This window comes from Alosa sapidissima, chromosome 1, assembly GCF_018492685.1.
Source record: "Alosa sapidissima isolate fAloSap1 chromosome 1, fAloSap1.pri, whole genome shotgun sequence".
Classification (NCBI taxonomy): domain Eukaryota; kingdom Metazoa; phylum Chordata; class Actinopteri; order Clupeiformes; family Clupeidae; genus Alosa; species Alosa sapidissima.
The window spans coordinates 30,562,673-30,584,682 of NC_055957.1; the positions used below are offsets into that span (position 1 = coordinate 30,562,673).

The 22,010-nt window shown below is 39.6% G+C and overlaps 1 protein-coding gene and 1 long non-coding RNA gene across 5 annotated transcripts; both read left to right on the top strand.

Moving 5' to 3' along the window:
- The first annotated feature begins 4,430 nt into the window (after positions 1–4,430).
- LOC121714769 lies at positions 4,431–6,387 on the top strand. Its single transcript, XR_006033423.1, has 2 exons — positions 4,431–5,476; positions 6,239–6,387. It is a non-coding gene; the product is annotated as an uncharacterized LOC121714769 (long non-coding RNA).
- Positions 6,388–7,017: 630 nt separating this feature from the next.
- On the top strand, positions 7,018–18,465 carry LOC121713935 (solute carrier family 12 member 9-like). Of its 4 annotated transcripts, XM_042099046.1 has the most exons (14): positions 7,018–7,311; positions 7,408–7,542; positions 7,922–8,059; positions 8,438–8,740; positions 10,056–10,163; positions 10,303–10,414; positions 10,603–10,760; positions 10,850–10,932; positions 11,017–11,141; positions 14,296–14,488; positions 15,667–15,841; positions 17,146–17,292; positions 17,451–17,798; positions 17,952–18,465. In XM_042099046.1, exons 1-14 carry the CDS (start codon positions 7,092–7,094, stop codon positions 18,329–18,331), a joined length of 2,625 nt encoding a protein of 874 aa, XP_041954980.1. In that variant the 5' UTR covers positions 7,018–7,091; the 3' UTR covers positions 18,332–18,465. The 4 variants fall into 4 exon arrangements, with proteins under 4 accessions (XP_041954980.1, XP_041954950.1, XP_041954961.1 ...); XM_042099016.1 differs by having other exon boundaries at positions 17,451–18,465; XM_042099027.1 differs by having other exon boundaries at positions 14,395–14,488; positions 17,451–18,465.
- Positions 18,466–22,010: the final 3,545 nt, after the last annotated feature.

Sequence of the window (22,010 nt, forward strand, 5' to 3'; positions counted from 1 at the left end):
TTTCATGCACTGGTAATTCCTTGGAATTGCATTTCTAGTTATTATTATTCTTCCCACCAAATTTCTGCGTCTAATTCAGCTTTAACCGTTTAACGTAGAAACTTCGTTCAAACTTTGTAACGTAGGTCTTGAAAAGGACACGTGGGGAATGTATTTTTCACTTTTGTAAACTTTATACTTTTTGAGATATTAATAAAAAAAACAAGCTTATTTTTCCCCATAGACTTTGCATTAGACTATGACATCACAATGGACTAATTAACTTGATTTGCACCTGTATCAACTTCCAGCTGCTCACTACTAGGACCCATCAAAGGGCCAGTTAAACTGATTGCACCTGTATCAACTGCTTTCTGATTAACTAGGCCAACTCTCTGTGTCTCTCCATTCTACAAGGATATAAGGCACATTCCATCCAACTTTCTATCCATTTATCCTCAAACCATTCACTCATCCACCCATTAAACTATACATCAGCATCCTTTAAACAATCTGCCTATCAACATCCATTCAACTTTCTGTCTATCAACATCCATCACACTATCTACATTCAACTTTTAAACTATATACTCTGTCTCAGGCTTTAAGCATACACTGGCTCTCTGAAGACTACTATTTCCTCTGCCCACAACTGTTTCAAAATAAATATCCTCACTACAATAATTCACTATTAAATAATTTAACTATTTAAACTACACAACTATTTAACTGTTCAGCCATTTCAACTGTCAGTTGTTATCAACTATGACTCCTGCCAACTGTTTCCAAATAAAAGTTTGTTTGGCATTTTATGTTAATATACAGTATAATAATATACAGTATGTTTATATTTTCATGCACTGGTAATTTCCTCGAAATTACATTTTCTAGTTTATTTTTCAAATCTGATCTCTAGGCATCTGAGTTCCAGCAGTGGGCACCATATGGCTAAATGCCATTTTACTAGTTTTGACCTTGGGCACTACCAGCAGACCAGCGTCAGTAGAGCCAGTGCAAGGACCTGATGATTAGGGTGATGTGATCTCCTTTCTTTGTTCTGGCTGCTGCATTTTGTATTAGTTGGAGCTGTCTGATAGACTTTTGGGGGAGGCCAGTGAGGAGAGTATTACAATAATCAACCCTGCATGATATGAAGGCATGGATTCGTTTTCAAATCCTGCTTAGACACAAATCTTGTCTATATTTGTAAGGTACCAAAATGCTGATTTAGTAATTGTTTCGATGTGCTCATTGAAACTAAGATCTCCATCCAGTGTTACACCAAGGTTTTTGACACAGGTTCTGGTTTGAAGTGCTCTAGATTCCAAATAGGTGCTGAGTTTCAATCTCAATTCCAAAACAGAACTCTGTCTTGTCTTTATTTAATTGTAAGAAATGATGTTGCATCCAGCAATTCACTTTTTCAAGACATAGACACAATGGGCCAATCCCAAAGTGAGCCCTGAGGACTAAGGACAGACTTAATTGATCTCAGGTGCTAAGTGAGTGAGTGTGTGAGACCACATTGGCTCAAATAGGTATGGAATTGGGACAGCACTTCACAATGGTTAATAACAAAGACGTTGCTGACACGTGCACTATGCACGTGTGTCGTGCTGTTGTTTACCTTTGTAATTTCTGGATTTCCCTGGTCTCCGCGGTAAACGTCACAACGCTTGGAACTGTGGGTAATTACCTGTGGTGAAGTCCAATGCAGACTCATGGAAAGGGGCTCAGTAAGTGTGTATACTCAAACCCTCACGCTTTTTGAAATGCGGCATTGGGACAGCCCTTACAAATTTCGCGAGAATGTGCACCAAAGTCTGTGGGATTGGCCCAGTGACTCAACCAACATCATTTGGTGAGAGAGCAAGGTAGACCTGGGTGTCATCTGCATAGATAAGCTACCTTGTACTTTGTCCAAGAGGGAGCATGTACAGGTTAAACAGGTACAGGTTAAGGGGCCCAAGAATAGATCCCTGTGGAACCCCATATGGCATGGTGATTTTCTCTGATACAGAGGTGCTGATAGAAACAAAGTAGTCCTTGTCTACTAGGTAGGACTTGAATTTATTAAATGTATGTATCGTATTTTACCAGAGTCTGCATTCAGGTGAATGCCTTTTATGACCTTGACTAGGGCTGCTTCAGCATGATGTTGAGGAAAGCCTGACTGGAGGTTGTCATTGAAAACTACTTTTTCAATAACATTATCTATAAAGAGGAGGCTTGAAATAGGCCTGTAATTGTTAAAGGAGAATTCCGGTGTGATATTGACCTAAAGTGTATTGAAACATGATACCGAGTGTGAACGTATGTCTCATAGCCCATCTCGGCTTGTCCCCTGCACTCCAAAATCTGGCGCTAGTTAGCCGATGCTACCAACAGCTTTTTCAATAGTGGTGCTTCGGCATCGGGCTAGCCATGCAAATAAATCACTGTTTTACACCCATTTACGAGGCTCAATGTATCTCCACACTTCATTGGTAGACTTCCGAGGGCCCTGACATTTAAAACGAGACATTGAGAATTCAGTGGAAATGCATGGATTCCAGTTTCTTCCAAACTGGAATCCATGCATTTCCACTGAATTATTTTTGGAATCTGATCCCTTATCATACCTGTTCATTCTTACTCGTTGCTCGACTTATCGTGACTAAATTCAAGATGGCTGCAAACGCTAAACTTTGTGAAGATACTGTCTGTATAAATCGTCTTGTAAGTAAACTACCAGTGCTTTTTCAAAGTTCTCAATGTCTCGTTTTAAATGTCAGGGCCCTCGGAAGTCTACCAATGAAGTGTGGAGATACATTGAGCCTCGTAAATGGGTGTAAAACAGTGATTTATTTGCATGGCTAGCCCGATGCCGAAGCACCACTATTGAAAAAGCTGTTGGTAGCATCGGCTAACTAGCGCCAGATTTTGGAGTGCAGGGGACAAGCCGAGATGGGCTATGAGACATACGTTCACACTCGGTATCATGTTTCAATACACTTTAGGTCAATATCACACCGGAATTCTCCTTTAAGTATAAACTAATCCAGGTTTCTTTTTTTAACCCTCCTGTTCGTTTCATGTTTACTAGTTTTGTGTTCCTGGTCAGAAATGACCGCTGCATTATAACTTGTTATAAATCCATAGTAGAACATATATTATCATCTAATGGTGTGATAGACCTTTGTATGAACGTGTGTTCTATAGATATAACCTATTGAACTTCCATTTGCTGTTTATGGCCTGTAGGTCTCATTGACCTGAACTCGTGCAAGTCAGAAAGGGGAATATTCTATTGGGGAAGCAAAGAGGGAGAGTGAGGGTGTGTTTGTGTGTGTGTTTTAATGTACAGAAGCACACATACAGTCCATCTAATCAACAAGTATGTGTCTGGATTCAATTTTATACACTGACCATTTTCTCACAGATTCATTTCTAATGGCCGGTCATATTTGAGACCGGGAATACACATGGGTGTTAAATAAAACACTCAAATTGTCATGAAAATTATCAAAAATTGTTTTGTGTGTTCAGATGCCCTGTGTTAAGTCATGGCAACTCATGGTAGTCAGAATAAGGAAACAATATTTTTGAAAATAATTGTCAATCGGTCACATTTGACAGCAAACACAACAGGAGAGGTTTGATAACTGTCTTAAGTGCTGCTAGGAAAATGAGGTGAAAACGGTTCACAATTTGCAAAAGCTCAAATGCCAAACAGCTGAAAACACTTTTAAAGACTTTAGGCAGAGCGTCAAGACAGCAGGTAGATAAAACTAAGTTGCAGCACAGTTTTTTCAAGGGTTTGGCCATCAATAGCAGTAAATACAGATAAGGAGGCTACATTTTGTTTAGGCCTGTGGTGAACTCTAATAATTTCAATTTTGTGATGGGAAAAAAAGAACCAACGTCATTACATTTTTTTGTTGACTTGAAATCTTGAGGTAGCTCTGTTATGTTGGGGAATTTGTTAACTTATCAACAATGGCAAAAAGAGCACGGGTGTTATTAATGTTACAATTAATGAAGATTGCCTGGCCCTACATAACTCAAGCTTAGTATTTCTCCATTTGCGTTCAGCTTTCCTACATTCTCTCTTCTGATTTGCTACTGTTGTGATATTCCTCTATGGTGTTTTAGGTTTACTTTTAGCCTTGGCAGGTGCTATAGAGTCAAGAACCCTGAGAATATTAGAGCTAAATTGAGTAAGATGGTCTTCCTGCACACATGGTGTCATAGCTACATAGCTATGGCTTCCATAAAAAGAGTGCTGGTATTTTCATTGGTTTGTTTGTGGTAATTTGATGGTTTTACTGTAAAATTCACTATGATGGTTCATAGTAACACTGTCAACTTATGGATCTTTTACAGTTCAACCATGAAGTATTTATTAACAGTGCCATGACCGATTTTGATGTGTTCATGATAAGTAATAATGGATGACACTGTGTTCTTTAATCAAAAGTTCATTTTTCTGTCATGTTGTTAAACTTTAGTCGATACAAGTAACATGTGAGTAAGTAAACATAGCAGTCTATTTGATGACCACACAAAAGCTTAAAAGTAGAGGTAGCACAGGAATGTGAAGGATATACAAAGAGGGAATTCATGTTTTATTTCATACAGTCTATGGTATTACCCCAGAAATGTGATTTACTTTTGAAGTTGAAAATGTTTAGTTGAACTGTAAACTTCATAGTAAACCTCATAATTATGAAGACCGCAGTCTGACTATAAACTAAATTGCAGTCAACCATCTTTACTTATTAACTGTAAACTTCAACGTCTGCATCAGACGTGCGACCATGAAGTTCATATATGAATGGTAGTAATGGGAGAGTTCATAGTCAAGTTATGATATATTCGTGGTTGAACTGTAGCCTAAATGCAATGGTAGAATATAAAAAAATTAGTTGTACTGTAAATTTCACTGTTTTACTGTGAAATTTTAGTTCATTTTTTTCCTGGGCCTATTCGTTCATCTTTGGTTTAAATTCATATTATCTGCAATTTGCGTGTCTGATGCCAGGTTATCATACAAGCAGTTTAATTTATTAGCGGTTCGAGACCCACGTGGAGTTTATTTTGTTTTATTTGGTGGTATCCCAGATAGCAAGGTGACATTGATATGATGTTGATTTTCCATCCAAATCATCATTTTGGTTGAGATTGAAATCTCAATGGTAAATAGACATTGAATCAGCATTACAATCCTGACAAAAACCCGACAGTGCATGATTATCGATAAGAGAGATATCGAAACAACATTGGTTTATAGTTTATGTTGCCATAATCGATAGAGCATCGATACATAGTTCACTAAAAGATATTGAAAAGTCATGGATTTGTGGTTGACTGGGAAATCTTAACGTGGTGATTGAAAAGTAGTGGATTTACAGTTGACCGCGCGACGACGTTTGAACTGTACAGTTCATTTTCAGCAACAGTTCAGTCAGACCAACGGTGGTGTTCAGCTCTCTGTCAAGTTCACTCCTCCTTAATGGTAAGCAAGCATTTATTTATCAAACGATAATGTTTTATTGTAAAAGTGTACTACATTAAATTCGGTCATGTTTACAGTCTATGTACATCGTACTGTCAGATTTACAAACTGATTCAAATGCTAGGCTAGCTAAATTTACTTGCTGTTGTCAAATTAATGTTTAGGCTAACTTACGTTATGGCAGTTCATCATAATGTTAGGTTAACGTTACTCGGCAGTCTGATTTATAATTAGGTCCTACCTTTGTTGTCAGTAAGTTACAGTTTATTATACTCATGATAATAAAATATGAAGTAGTGCTAGGCCTACCGGTAACGTTAGCTTCTAGGCTGTCAAAATTATAGGCTGAAGATGTGCTGCTGGTTTACGTGGAGATTTAGCTAACATTTATTTAACTCCTGGTGATCATATTTTTGTGAGTTTTTAATAGGCTAACTTTAGCAATACTGATATAAGTCAACTTTAAGTCATATCTGACTAGACTGCTATCATTAACCGTTCATTGGGCAGCAAAAGTGTTCGGACGAACAGAGCTGCCCGAATGGCTGGTGCTGCTAGCAAACACGGCATGTTCAATGAGCTCACCCAGCTTGCGAAACTGAATTATTCTAACACCATCTTCAGCCTGGCATTTTGACAGCAAACTCAACAAACATATAGAATATATATTCTATGATTATTCTAAAGTTTCAATTATAAGTAGCCTTCAGTTGAACATATTTATCTAACACTGTCTATCTCCTTTTCTTCTGTTTCTGTTAGGTGCCACTTCACTCTGCTACTGGATGGTGGAGGGCTAACTGCGAACGGGTGGTCTATGAATGCTATACTGAATGGATGGCAGGGAAGCACAACACACGTGAATTTCTAAATGAAGAAGAGTTAATAAATGCACTTGATTTTCAAACTGATAAGTTGTCTGGTTATTTATGCACGATTGTGTAGCCTAAACCAGCCATACTAGGCCTAGTCAAATTTATCCTGGCTGTATATAAAGCAGGATGTGAATTTCCCAATATTTTTCCAGATTAAAAGTGGTTTACTGAGGTTTAATATCAATTGAAATACCATTGAAATCGCATTGATCTTTAGTTTGGTTGTAATTTCAACGTTGTTTCAATATTAATTTTAATTGAAATACCATTGAAATTCCATTGATCTGTAGTTGGAATTTCAACATTGCTTCAATATTAATAGAGGGTGCAAAATGTTATAGGATCAATGTTTAAGTGCGACGTTGACTCAATGATTTTAACATTGACAAAATAATGTTGATTTAACATAGATTCAATGAGTAATTGCTATCTGGGATATTCATGGCCCAGCGCATGTCGCCTAGCCTACTACAGACAACCTGACACTTCCAACGCCGACACATCGTGTTGTAAAGCTTTATTAAACAACAAAGTGGAGCATCACAAACATTTCTATTTGAACTTGAGTTAAACAGACGAATCTGCGAGTTTTGGAGGCTAAATTATCAGCTGAACACACCTGCAAAAGAAGGGGGCGGTTACGTTAACTCCAGAGGCAAAGTAAACAGTCCAGCCAGTTAACATGGAAGCCAGTTACCGTAGGGCCTATAACAACGGCATTTAGCCCAACGCCAAAATAGATGAGCGCCACCAAAATGTCAGAGAAAACGCCTCTGCTGCATTACCGACTATCCTCAAGCACCCATGGCTCGGGTAATTCAGTCGGGGTCACAGTTGATAAATCGCCGCGTGTGTCTCGGAAGACCGCCGGAAAGCCTCCAAAGAAACTAACGACTTTCTTCGGAGTAATCATACCAACTGTTTTATCCATGTTTAGCGTTGTTTTATTTCTTCGGATTGGTGAGTGTTTGAAGGCAATGTTAAACTGAGTTTTTTTACTTAATAGCAAAGTGCCTTGACTTGCGGACCTTATAAGATATCTCTGTTTATCTACAGGGTTTGTTGTCGGTCATGCAGGACTTTATCAGTCCATCCTGATGTTCTTGGTATCTTATCTAATCATTACTATGACTGTGCTGTCGGTTTGTGCTATTTCAACCAATGGAGCATTGGATGCTGGTGGGGCCTACTGTATCCTTTTTGCACAAGAATCCTGTTTATATCTCAGTCACATTGTGCTTAACTGACTGCCCGATGAATCCAAACATTTTCTTTCACCCATGACAAATCTTGGGATCTAAATATTTTTTCTGAAATTACATATCACTATTTTACATTCCGTTTCAGGTGAAGAGTCCCAATTATGTTTTTTCTTTGCTCCACAAGTCACAACGATTGAAGACTTTGCAGTCTTTGAAGCAAGGATGTTCCCTTTTTATACAGCTGTCTGAAGACGGTCTATTTGTCACCAACACAAGTGTATCTTAATGTGCTGTGCACGTTTTTCTATCAAAACCTAAATTGCTGTTCACTGGTACTGCATGGCATTGTCCCTAACATTTTCCCTCAGATATGATCAGTCGAGCCTTAGGACCAGAGTTTGGAGGTAGCATAGGCATCATGTTTTTTTTTGCCAATGTTTGTGGATGTGCCCTCTATGTTCTTGGCCTTGTGGAAGCAATCACTGTGTCTTTTGGCATTTCTGAAGGTTTGAAAAATGTCCTCCTGCCTTTCATATCTGATTGAATGCCAGTCAGTTGCCATTTTAATACATTTGAATCTGATCAGGAAATTGGAGCATTGTGCTGGTACTGTTGTCATATCTTGGGTTGACTGTTTTCTGGAAGCACATTTTGCATGTGTATTTATCACAGAATGGAGAGTTCTAGATAAAGTGCAGCGCACTCCTCAGTGAATGCACAGAATTGCACACAGTTGGTTAGTGCTCTAAATGTATGTGGTGTATGGTCAGAGTTGCAGATTCATTATCTGGAAAGAGTTCAATGAAGAAAAATATGGTTTGAAAACCTAATGTCACTTTAAATAAAGCTGTTCATTAGATTATTCTAAAATGTCATTTTAATAGGTGAAGCTGGTTTGGCAAATCCCTATCACATGCTTCCACTGGGATACTGGTGGTCCCTCCTGTACGCCTCAGCCGTTCTACTCCTTTGCCTTGGGGTGTGTCTTGTTGGTGCCCATATCTATGCCAAGACCACCTTTCTCATTTTCCTCATCGTCATGACCGTGTTGAGCTCAATATTTGCCAGCTTCTTCATTGTTGGACCAAGAGTAGTTGTCTTGCCGGCCGTGTCAGGCAATTCTACCCAGGCAGCCACTGCCAACTTCACTGGCTTCAAATTGGACACGTTGTTGGGTAATTTGTGGGGTAAGTTTGAAGAACAACTAACTAGCTGTGTGAAAAAGACAGCTGTGAGCTTGCTTTGTGCAACAGTCTTACTCCGGCACCTTCAGTTGGCCTACTAAAATCGTTAAAAGTTAATATCTTAAATGTTATTAGTAACTGTAGCTCTGTAGCTTAAATGTGAATAGCTTAAATGTCATCCTATTGCTGTAAGTCGCTTCGGATAAGTGCATCTGCCGAATGAATAAATGTAAATGTGTCTGACCTGTTAATCAGGGTTCAACTGGTGTTCTTGGCTTTATGCTCAATCTCTGAGCCAGTTAGAAATATATGTTGTTTCTTCAAAGCAGCAGGAAAGCATTTTGATCTAAAATGATCAAGCTAATTATCTAAGAGTGTAAAAACCTTGCCCCAACAACTATTTCTAACTATTTTATCTTGGCATGTAGTTGATGGTATCATACATTTTTTTTAAACTTTGTGCTTAGCAGTCATTGTGAGTGTATTCTGAACTTTACCATATCATTACAATCAATGCTTTTCAAGATTCAATCAAAATGAATATGGTGTTTCTAAAGCCCTATGCTTCAAATAGTAGCATTATGCTTATTGTTGCATTAAAAACATCTGTTCCTAGCCCTATTGAACAAGCTTAGCAACACGAGCTTCCTATATTCCTAGATTTATATTGATTGCTATATCCAAGGGGTTCCCAACCTTTTTTGGCAGGCGACCCTATTTTGACAGACCCCAATCATTCACATGTTGTGAGAGAGAGCACAACTCATCTCTGCTGTATAGAGCTTAGATTGGGCCCAAAAAATCCAGGCCCACCTTACCCATGCTCGGGCTCGGGCTGAGAATCTAAAGCTCTACTACTGTGACATCCAGAAGAAAGTGGTACTTTGATTTACCCCAAATGTACTCCTGCGCACCTGGTTGTTTTGCTACTTTCTTTTTGAACATTGATCAAGCAGCATAATTCCATCAACCGAACATGCCATGCAGGCTGTCTGACTTTATTTTTACCTTGCTAGATTGTAATGAAGGATCAGTTACTTAACTTGGTTATGATAGGTTTTTAATATTATTATATTATTTTAATATTTATTATTTAATACATATTTTTATGTAATGTACTGGTCATTTGTAAGACCCTGTACCTCAGCCGACCTCATTTGAATTTCAGGCGACCCCCACGGTTGGGAAACAATGCTATATCCCGTGATACTGACAGATTTGATTGACATGGCCATTGACAGTTTACTCAGGAAATTATGCTGTGACATGGCTCTTTCTCTGACCATGAATGCTGATAGTCATTTTAACTTTGTCAAAGGGAGTTACACAGTGGACTACACCACAGGTTCCATGATGAGTTTCACCACAGTATTTGCTGTCATGTTCAATGGCTGCACTGGCATTATGGCTGGCTCCAATATGTCAGGTGAGCATTCAACACTATCTCCAGGGGCTGTCTGAGTGCATTGCCATGTCTGAGTGCTTTAGAGAAAGGGTAATGCCAGGGTTGTCTCTCTGACACATCTTGTATTTCTCTTTCAAACGGTTGCCGCTGTGCGTCCAAGGTGACTTGAAGAACCCCAGTTATTCCATTCCTCGTGGAACCCTGACTGCAGTCGTCTTCACATTCATCACATACAACCTTCTAGCTTTGTTGGCATCATGCTCTTGTGACCGGTAATTCAACACACACATACTCACACTATATTTAGAAATGGACAATTTATTTTATCAGATTGACTTTTTATTGTCGTTGTTGTTTCTGGCTTACTTTGCTGCGTCTCTGAGCAGAGATGTATCTTTTGTTTCTCAAAATATCTTTTTAAATGATTGCCCGTCTTCTTTCATTGTTTCCCAATCTTCAGTCTACTACTCCTAAGAAACTACAGTTTTCTCTGTAATATTGATGTCTGGTGTCCACTTGTGATGGTGGGCATATACGCATCCACCCTGTCAGCAGCCATGAGTAATCTTATTGGGGCTTCACGGATTCTCTTTGCTCTATCACGAGACAATCTATTTGGTGAGCAGCACATTTTATTCTCACTGTTCAAATTAAAAATGAAGCTATATACTTGAATAAAGGCCAAATGTTTCCATGCTGTTTTACAGGTGGAGTTCTGGCTCCAGCAAGTCAGACATCTGAAAGAGGAAACCCATGGGTTTCTGTCCTCATCTCCTGGTCACTTGTGCAGGTGAGGTGGATAAAAGAATCAATGAAACCAGGTAACACTGCTTTTAGACACTGGTTGAAGAAGTTTGTCTGTGTGTTTCTGCAGGTGGTACTGCTGCTCGGGAAATTGAACACCATTGCCAGCATTGTCACCATATTTTTTTTGCTGGTGTATGCTGCTGTCGATCTGGCTTGTTTAGCCCTGGAATGGGCCTCTGCTCCAAACTTTCGGTACTTTTCCAGTTATTCCACAAATATGGATTGAATACTAACCTAATTTGAGAAATGTTTTGAAAATAATATTCATAATAAATCTTTGCAGTTTTTGTGATCTGTGCTGATTCACACTGCTCAGACTTATATAAAAAAAATGTTTGTCTCTCTTTGGAGCATTTAACACCATGATACCAAGGGGAAATTCAAGGTCTTGTGTGTGATGTCTGTATGCTACTGAGACCTTGAATTTCCCCTTAGGGATCAATAAAGTATCTATCTATCTATTATTGCAGGGGTCTCAAACACCCGGCCCGCGGGCCAATTCCGGCCCGCAACGTATGCCAAAATAATAATGTAATCCGGCCCTTGAGGCTATTTTTAATTGCGACAAACAACGATGCTGATTAAAGTAGACGATAGATCCAAGTACGGTGACCAATCTCATTTGTAGCCTACTCTGCTCCACTATGTGCTAGACATCCAGAGCTTGATTCAAACCCAAAATCGCTGCGCAAAGTTTTCAGGAACTTGTATTACACGCGAGAAACACAAAGACGTGCATTTGTAATGACGCGGAAGCGATGCAGGCCATAGTTTTGCACAAATTGAAGCAGAAATAGGCCTACACCTAATGTTGAAAAACGTTCACGTGTGATGAAGTCTTAGGTAGGCTATGTTATTCACCTATTCTGATTCTGAAGGAGAATATCCTTTTGGAGATTATGATCGATCGTCTATTGACAGTGATAGTCACAGTGCGTCTGTGAATGGAGGTGCGTCTTTGCGTGTATACGACGGTGTCCACTAAGCATACCATGCTTATTTCGATCCTCTGCCCAACATAACTTGGAGGTTGCAGTGGTTATCGTGATGAAAGTGTCCGTAATGGACGTGGTAAAGACAGCAGGGCTAGTAGAAACAGGGCTCTAAAGAACTACAAAGTCACCCGCAATATGATGCGAACTTCTGGGTACTCAGATTACCCGCGATAGGAACTGATTTGACCAGAATACTTTATTGTAGGCCTTGTGGTTTAGTAATACATCACTAAACCATATACATCTTAGGTGTTGGTATACATCTTAGGTGTTTTCCTGTTAATTTGTTATGTGGGTAATATGAAAAAAGGAAAGTAAACCTGCTCAAATATGTTCATCCAGTATTTACTGAAATGTGCATAATTTGAGGTGCTTGCCATCCAGTGATTAGTACATTTACCCCCTTCATAAACTTTTGTTTATACTCAAAGATTTTTACATTTACAGTAGGACTTTATCTCTGACCACTTTCAAGCCATGGCCTTTTGAAATGTTGATATAAAAATCCAATGGTGTTGCTTTCTTAACCCCGACGCCTAGTTTGCCTGGTTTAAAAAAATAGAACATTGCATTTTCAGAAATAGGCGGCCCTCCAATCAGATGACGTTGGCAGAAGTGGCCCCCAGCTCATTTGAGTTTGAGACCCCTGTATTATTGTGTTAAATGCTCCAAATGTAAAGCACTTTGAGCTGCATTATGTGGATGAAAGGTGCTATACAAATAAAGTGTATTATTATTACAGTGCATGAAAATGCACTGTACTGTTCTTCCTAGGCAACTTCTTCTTATTATTATTCCGCTTACCACTTTTTCCGTACGCAATTTCTCTTGAACAGTTTAACTTAGAAACTTCATTCAAACGTTGTAACGTAGGTATTCAACCGGACCAAGCTGCTATGTGTTTTCAACTTTGAAACTTTTATACTTTTTAAACTATTAAAGAAAAACTTTTAAAAAATCCCCATAGACTTAACATTGTCGATTGTGACATCATAATACTGCCGTTAAGCAATTAGAATCCTATGGCAGGTGTTCAGGCCACCTGGATCAACTGCCAGTCTCAGGCTTTAAGCATACAAACTGGCTCTATTAAGACTACACATCCTGTTCAACTGCTTCCTCTGCCAAAAACTGTTTCAAAATAAAAGTCCTCACTACAATATTTCACTATTAAACAATTTAACCCTTTAAACTACTGAACTTTTTAACTGTTCAGCCATTGTAACTGTTACTTGTCATCAACTATGACTCCTACCCACTGTAGCTAGTTAGCATGGTTAGCATCGCTAACATTATTAGCATTTTTAACAAAACTGCTAAAAAATGATTAGCTAAGTTAGCTAAGTAACATGGTTGACCTAGTTAGCATTGTTAACATGCTAGTTAGCATAACTGCTAAAAATGATTAGCTAGGTTAGCTAAGTCACATGGTTAGCATAGTTAGCATGTTAACATTGTTAGCATGCTAGTTAGCATAACTACTAAAAATGATCAGCTAGGTTAGCTAAGTCACATGGTTAACATAGTTAGCATTGCTAGCATAGTTAGCACGTTTAGCAAAACTGCTAGAAAACGTCAGTTAAGTTAGCTAAGTAGCATGGTTAGCATGGCTAGCACTGCTATAAAAAATTAGCTAAGTAGCATGGTTAGCATAGTTAAAAATCTTAGCATAACTGCTAGCAAATATCAGAGCTATTCCAACTTTCAGTTATCGTCAAATATCTACCTATACACAGCCATTAAACTATTTGAATATCAACATTCATTAAACTGCTAGAAAACGTTAGCTAAGTAGCATGGTTAGCATTTTAGCATTGCTAGCACTGTTATAAAACATTAGCTAAGTAGCATGGTTAGCATAGTTAAAAATCTTAGCATAATTGTTAGCAAACATTAGAGCCATTCCAACTTTCAGTTATCGTCAAATATCTACCTATACACAGCCATTAAACTATTTGAATATCAACATTCATTAAACTTCCAGTCTGTCAACAACTTTTAAAGTATTTACCTTCAACTTTTAAACGGTCTACTTTTAAACTAGCTGTCTATCAACAACGTTTAAACTATCTACTGTCTATCAACAACTTTTAAACTATCTACATTCAGCTTTTAAACAGTCTACTTTTAAACTATCAACTTTTATTAAGCTGTGCAACCACCATGTCTGTCCTAGCATCACCGTAGTAACCATCTCTGTATTATCTGTTTTAACTATACATGATATTTTACATCACAACTTTAGCATTTTCATGCACTGGTAATTCCTTGTAATTGCATTTCTAGTTATTATTATTATTATTATTATTATTATTATTATTATTATTAACATCCACTCTTGGTCTCATAAGGCCTACCTTTCGGTACTTCACCTGGCATACCTGTGCACTTGGCATCGTGGGTTGTCTGGTGATGATGTTCCTGATCAATGCCATTTATGCCTCGGTCAGCATTGTTTTCATGCTGGTGTTGCTGCTGCTCATCCACTACCTGTGTCCCACAAGTAGCTGGGGATATGTTTCTCAGGCCCTCATCTTTCATCAGGTATGCATATTCCACAGCAATCCAGACTTGAATGCACAGTCTAGAAACATGATATTTTTTAGTTATATGTACTAGTTTCCCTTTTTTCTGGAGTAGCCTTATTCTGGTTCCACTGTGACTTGCATATCAAGCAAAGAGGTTGTCATCAGTGTTCTCTCTGCACTCATATTGTTTAACATGTGTAATGAAAAAGAAGGTTTCTTCTGTCTCATCCATTTCCATTTATCTAAAAAATCTTAAAGGGGAACTTGGCAACTATTTCAACTTTATAAACCCGTTTAGAAATCATTTGGATGGTTAAATGACCTGTTCCGGTGAAAATGGTGACTTTCCCCGCTGCGCCTAGCGTCCCCAGGCGGAAAACCAACCTTGCAACATTGAGACTACCGTCCCGGAAAGAGAAGTGAGAAACAAGAAACTCGTTTTAAATCGTGTTCCTTACCTTGTAACATCCACATAGTTCTGCCAAACTTATGCTAACAGTTCGCTAGCTTGTAAACAAATCCATGTGCTTTATCGTTACCTTTTCACACAGTTTGAAATAGCATAATGTGCAATTTCTCCAGCAGAGGGGGAAATCCTGCCAAGTTTCCCTTTAAAGCTATAAACCTTACGTCTGTGCAGATCTTTGGGGGCAGTCGTGGCCTACTGGTTAGGGCTTCGGGCTTGTGACCGGAGGGTTGCCGGTTCGATCCCCAACCAGTAGGAACGGCTGAAGTGCCCTTGAGTAAGGCACCTAACCCCTCACTGCTCCCCGAGCGCCGCTATAGCAAGGCAGCTCACTGCTCCGGGTTAGTGTGTGCTTCACCTCACTGTGTGCTCTGTGTGTTCACTAATTCACAGATGGAATAGATACAGAGACCAAATTCCTTGTATACGCAAGTATACTTGGCCAAGAAACTTGATTTACATTTATCTTTCAGTTAATTAAAGCTATAAGGTTATGAAAGACCTCTCCTCTCTGAAAAGTGAATGTGTCCCTCTTCATTGGAATAGTGACGCAGACGGGCAAAAGTCCAGACTCTGAAATACTATGGGTTTTCCCCAGAAAGGCAAACAAACTCTCTGATTTGGTCAACAAGTTTGTACTAGATGGCATATTTAGTTATTGGATACGGGAAATGGACATGAAATATTCAACCTTGACCTGAAAACATGTTGCTCACACACTCAACCAGGTGCGCAAATACCTGCTGATGCTGGACGTGAGAAAGGACCATGTAAAGTTCTGGCGACCACAGGTGCTGCTGATGGTTGCCAATCCACGGAGCAGCACCGGCCTCATAACCTTCATCAACGATGTAAAGAAGAGTGGGCTCTACGTACTCGGCCATGTTCAGTTAGGAGAGCTGGGTATGACGTTTATGTATAGAGAGTTGGGGCAGCCATGGCCTACTGGTTAGCGCTTCGGACCTGTAACCGGAGGGTTGCCGGTTCGAACCTCGACCAGTAGGAACGGCTGAAGTGCCCTTGAGCAAGGCACCTAACCCCTCACTGCTCCCCGAGCGCCGCTGTTGTAGCAGGCAGCTCACTGCGTCCGGATTAGTGTGTGCTTCACCTCACTGTGTGTTCACTGTGTGCTGAGTGCGTTTTACTAATTCACAGATTGGGATAAATGCAGAGACCAAATTTCCCTCACGGGATCAAAAGAGTATATATACTTATAATTATACTTATACTTATACTTTCCAGTACATTATATTACATATCCACCACTTCCATTAAAAATGACTTAAAAGTGAGAGACTGTGATCCACATTTAGGCCGTGTCCACACACACATAGCTGGGTATTTTGTATCTTTTGAACTTGAGGTTTTTCGTATTGCAAAATAATTCCATCCACATCCATACGAATACGCAAAAGCAGCTGTTGAAGGCTGCCAAGAACACATCAATCAAACAGATGGCAAAATTGGCCAATCGGAGACCTGAAAATCTTCACTTCACTTAAATATCCATTTTCAGTGAACGAGTTTTCGTGTGGATGAAAGGCCAAAATGCATAAAAAAATACCCGGCAGCATGTGGACATGGCCTAAGTTTTTCACTACTGATTCTAAAATGATGCATGCATGCCTTTAGATACACAGTATGAATGGTGAGAAGGTGGAAAGACTGATGTGGTGTAGAAAGAGAATAGATAACGTCTTGGAGATAATAGTTTGATTGATCAGGGTTGATTTATTTGACTCGGGTCATCTATCAGTAGTATTTGTGATGACGAAAATGAAGAAAACTCAACTTTTGGATAAGCACTCGAAGATGAGGTTCAGCCAATTAGCATAGCTAACCTATTCCCTATGACAACTTTATATAATGCCAGTGATTCTGCTCTATCTTCAATCCTCGGCCTCTGGCCTATGATCAAATGCTGTCAGGGTAATCCTTTACCAACCCCAATGATCCCACTCGTGTCATATTGCTTGAATAATTTATGCTTTTAATTTCATTAACAGAATATTGTATGGCAAATAATATTCTGTCTAATGGTAGGGTGCCATCGCTATTGTGGTAGTGTGTTTAACGTGGTGACTATTTGAGACCACTTGAATTCTACAAACACCTTGTAAAGATAAGGTGGAATAAGATGAAGACCGAAGAAAAAATGCATACAGTTAGATTAATGAATGTGTTAATGACTGTTTTTCCTCTTAAAGAGATGCTGCCTGCTGACCCACTGCAGTCATGCTACGACTCCTGGTTCTCTCTGGTCGACTATCTTAACATTAAGGCCTTTATCAGTCTCACTTTGGCTGACTCAGTTCGACATGGAATCCAGCACCTGTTATTTATTTCAGGTTTAGGTATGTTCATTCATGACCTTTGTTTTGCAATGTATACACTGGGTGCTTGGTGCACACAGTTTTCATGCTGACATGGCTTTTGTGTTTTCAGTTCAATGTTATAGATTTGTTATTAATTTACATTTGCAGGAAAATTTGACTGTTTTCTTTCCCTACAGGAGGAATGAGGCCCAACATCCTTGTACTGGGTTTCTACGATGACTGCTCTCCCAAGGACAACCTGCAGGACTGTGTCTTTTCCACTGGTGCCCACTCTGCTAAAGGACAGAAGAGAATCTTTCACTTCCCTCCCGTATGTAGTGATCGAATGAGCGGTGAGGCTGCCTCTGCCAAACACCTGTCCATTGAGGAGTATGTATATGTCATCGCAGATGCTGTAAAGATGCAGAAGAGTGTGGCCCTAGCACGATATTTCTGCTCTTTTAACCAGTCGGAGGTTTTAGCCAGAGCCAAACCAGGCCAGTCTGGTCTCTATATTGATGTGTGGCCACTGAACCTGCTGCGGCCTGATAACTGTAGCTACGTGGACACATGCTCTCTCTTCTTGCTCCAGCTTGCTTGCGTGTTGCACATGTCGCACGCATGGCACCAGGCCAGGCTCCGTCTCTTCTTGTGTGTGGAGACAGGCTGTTGTATGCAAGAGGCCGAAGAAATGCTTCAGCAGATGCTGAAGGACCTGCGCATGACAGCCAACGTGTACACCGTGCCCTGGGACCATGTGGTGGCGCTGCATGGACAGAGGCGGGCAAAGGTCAGCCAGGTCCATCCCAGAGCCCAGACTGATGGAGCCCCTGAGTGTGTCCACAGCTTTCCCAGCAACACCACACTGCTGTCAGATGAGTATCTGCGTGCCGTCAATCTGTTGATTCGTGAGAATGGAGATCCACCCCCTGCCGTGCGTTTCCTGTATCTACCCCGTCCCCCTGCAGACACGCGCCGCTACACCCCCTACCTGCACCAGCTTGACCAGTTGACTCAGGATCTAGGGCCCACTTTGCTTATTCATGGAGTTGTGCCCGTCATTACCACTGATTTATAGATCTGTAGCACCAGTGGAACGAAATGTTGAAAGATAAGATTACTTCCTTGCTATTTTCCCAATGTTAATGTTTTTTACTCATTTACCAGATTTTTTAAATTTGTGAGAAAAGAAGAATAAATAAAGGCATATTGAAATATATATACCACAGAAATATACTTTACACACTGAACAATACTTTAAGACTAGAGCTTGGTTGGAGTCAAAATGTAGTATGGCATGATGTCAACATGTCATTAAAGTTGAAGGTGTTGACACTAACAGCAATATACCTGGATTTCATATTCAAAGTGTGACATTTAACACAAACAATTAACCAGAGGCACTCATTGGAATGACCGATTAGGCAAAAAATGTAGCTCCGGCTACTTCAACCCTCTCCAGAATAACTGCCGTGCCGTTTGGTGGATATGTTTGAATATTGCATGAAATATGCACAATTTAAAAAAGAAAATGTAAATGTAAACCAACAGTGTTATATTGAAGAGATTGGAAAAAACAGGTGTTATCTTGTGCTAGGGGATATCCCACACCGGCCGAACAACAACCAATCTTATTTAACATCAGTAACAAAATCACCAACAAAGCAACCTAATTGGGCAAAATGCATCACCAAAAGAGTAGCCTTCGTGAGCATTTCACTGGGGTTATGAAGGAGGCACCTTCCTACATCTGTGTTTTGTTCAATTAGGCCCACAACAATTGGGGAAACCTTTCCAACACTAGCATCGCGACGGGACGATCTCATAATTATGACTTTAAGGGCCCTGTCATGACATTCTAAAGTGCATCGTCACTCGTCAAAAGTCTATTCAAATTTAGTAGGATGTCCAGTTCACATTGGGAGGGGTTTCGTTATCAAACGTGGAGCGCATGGCGCAACAAGGTGTTCCTAGGTTTTTTTAATCAGTCATATGGGTGTGTTTGAGGCGTAACATCATTTTAAACCAATGAGAATGACATCTGTCATTCCCTTTAACGGCGCAACGCGCGATATGACTGAATAAAACAACATTTATCCTGCAGAGGAGTTGCTTATATCTTGTGACAGTGCGTCTTCAGCTGTGCTCCATACGTGTCTCTCGCCTCTCCCTTAATCACTTTTAAACGTCATTACCAATTTGCAAATGATGGTGAATAACTACTCATCATGAGATGTACAGTATTTCGTAATATCTTTATTCTAATTCTGTTTCCCATTGTAATCGTGCAATTTGTAATGCTTTGCATGGACGTGCGCTGGTGTGCGTTCATGAATGATAGAAGGATGGTGCGTGCACCTGCCAATATGACTGTTGACATGCGCTCTTAAAATAGCATAGGAACAACTCGCCATTGACTTCTGACAAGGTTTAGGTGGTGCATGATAGCGATTTTAGACAATGCGCCAGGCCCCTGCCTAGGTTGTTAATTGCCAAACCCCTGGGCACAATACTTAAAAAATAAACGTCCAAAATACCAAATTAAACTTTCTGCGGGTGAATAACGAGCTTTACGCCATGCGCTGGTGCCCAAAATACAGCCGAGAATCTCTAAAACCTATGACCTTATATCTCATAATTATGGCTTTATATCTCATAATTATGGCTTTAAATCTCATAATTACGACTAAATCTCATAATTTTGATTTATCTCATAATTACGACTTAATCTCATAATTACGACTTTAAATCTCATAAGTATGACTTTAAATCTCATAATTTTGACTTAGTATCTGGCAGTTTTTTTTTCAAGTGTCGGAAACGGGCTTCGATAGATACTACCATTTACCACAACCACTTTTGATTTCGAAACTGTAGCGGCATCCCCTCTTGTCACTTATTGGACAGGTAATCTGCTGACTGATGGAAACGTTAGTGAACTATGCTGTTCCAGACTAGTACAGTATCTCCCTGAAAGGAGATCTAGGTATGGCCAGGCTACCCACAATACCTCCAGATGGCTCAACTACACACTCATCAATTACAAACAAATTCTTCAGTTAATCCTGTTTGTTGCTGTGATCATTTATGATCTGATCAGTAACATAACCAAACAAATTACAAGCCCTTGATATGGGAACCAACAAGCATTCCTCTGTGTTGTTGCTGCATGTGGCCGAAAATAAGATATTGAAGTAAAAGACAAAAAGGAAAATAAAAGCACACATACAAGTGTCAATTAACAGATACTGAAATTCAATTAAATACATTTTGGCTTGGTTTTAAAATTATGAAATAGCTAGAGTACCACATATAATAAATAAGTAATTGTAAAATAATAACAAAATGAATGGAGATATGAAGAGGAATAAATGAAAGAATAAATAATTCATGTAAAAAATACATTGTTTTTGTTATTCATTATTGCAGTTGCATTTTCCCTATTGCCACTGGTTTTCCACAGCAGCAAAAGCATGGTCTCTACATTTGTAGTTGTTTTTGGGAACAGCCAGCAGAAAAGGATCAGAATATCTGAGACATCTTACAGGGGAGTATTTATGTAATAGGTCAGAGAGATAGCTGGTGGCTTTGCCATTCAAGCATTTAAAGGTAATTAGCAAAATCTTAAAGTTAATTCTATGGTGCAGGGAGCCAGTGAAGGGTGGCTAAGATGGGAGAGATGTGTTCTTGCTTACCAGTACGGGAACCAGTCAAGAAGTGAGCTTCTGCATTTTAAACCAATTGTAAGCGGGAAAGGGAGGCCTGGGTGATATCAACATTAGAAAGATGAAAGTATAGTAGGCCTATATAACTAAAATAAACTAGCTTGGATAGATTTAACCTGTTTGTCAAATGTAAGATTTCTGTCAATGATCACACTCAGGCTCTTTACAGTGAGCTTTACATAGGGCCTCAGGGACTTTAAGTCCACACCCTGGGTGTAATTTCCCTAATAGGAGGACTTCAGTTTTGCTGTTACTAAAATTCAAAAAATGTAAGAACATCCAGTCTTTGACATCATCAAGACAGTCTAAAAGAGGTTTAAAGGAGTCTTGACCTTTCAGGGGAAGGTACATTTCCTGCATAGCAGTGGAAAGAGATACCATATTTTCTAAGGGTGAAGCCTAAAGGGAGCATATAGAGGGCAAAGAGGATGGGCGCAAGAATGGATCCCTGGGCCTGGGCGACACCACAGGATAGAGGTGCTGAGGAGGAAACAAAATTGCCTTTGCTTAATAATTACAAATGAATGAGGTTTAATTAATATAATTTAATGAGGTTGCAGGTGCTGTCCCATTCCTGTTATTAGTGTTTTGAACCCTTACACCATCGCAAACTTGATCACTTACAACTGATGTCAGGGCTTAGGGCGTAGGGGAGAATTCAGCCAATATGTCTCTTGACCAGTTGTTCAAAGCAGTTCATCATGATGGGGGTCAGTGCTGCAGTAGGCCTAATCATTAAGGGATTTCACCGTTCACTTATTAGGCACTGGGATGATGGTGGTCTTTTTGAAGCTTGCAAGGACTACAGCCTTGATATTTTTTAGGAAAGAGGAACCCTCTTGAAAGCAAGGGAGATAATTAGGCCTATCTTTGTTGTTCCATGATAAGGGCAAGATTGAATATAGCGCTTGTTCATGAAAGTTTTTGAGGAAGTAGAGTAAGCATTGTTACATTTTAACAGGCCTTGTAGACCACCATATATTCATTAGGCCTACTGGTGGTACGCAAGGCTACTATAAATAGAAACCTATC

Bases quoted from the DNA above. Each gene is read 5' to 3' on its own strand.
- LOC121713935 (XM_042099016.1), top strand. From the start codon at position 7,092: ATGAGCGCCACCAAAATGTCAGAGAAAACGCCTCTGCTGCATTACCGA. The intron at 10,164-10,302 runs GTGAGCATTCAA...TGTGCGTCCAAG, and splicing joins GGCTGGCTCCAATATGTCAG to GTGACTTGAAGAACCCCAGT. The intron at 10,415-10,602 runs GTAATTCAACAC...CCCAATCTTCAG, and splicing joins GCATCATGCTCTTGTGACCG to TCTACTACTCCTAAGAAACT.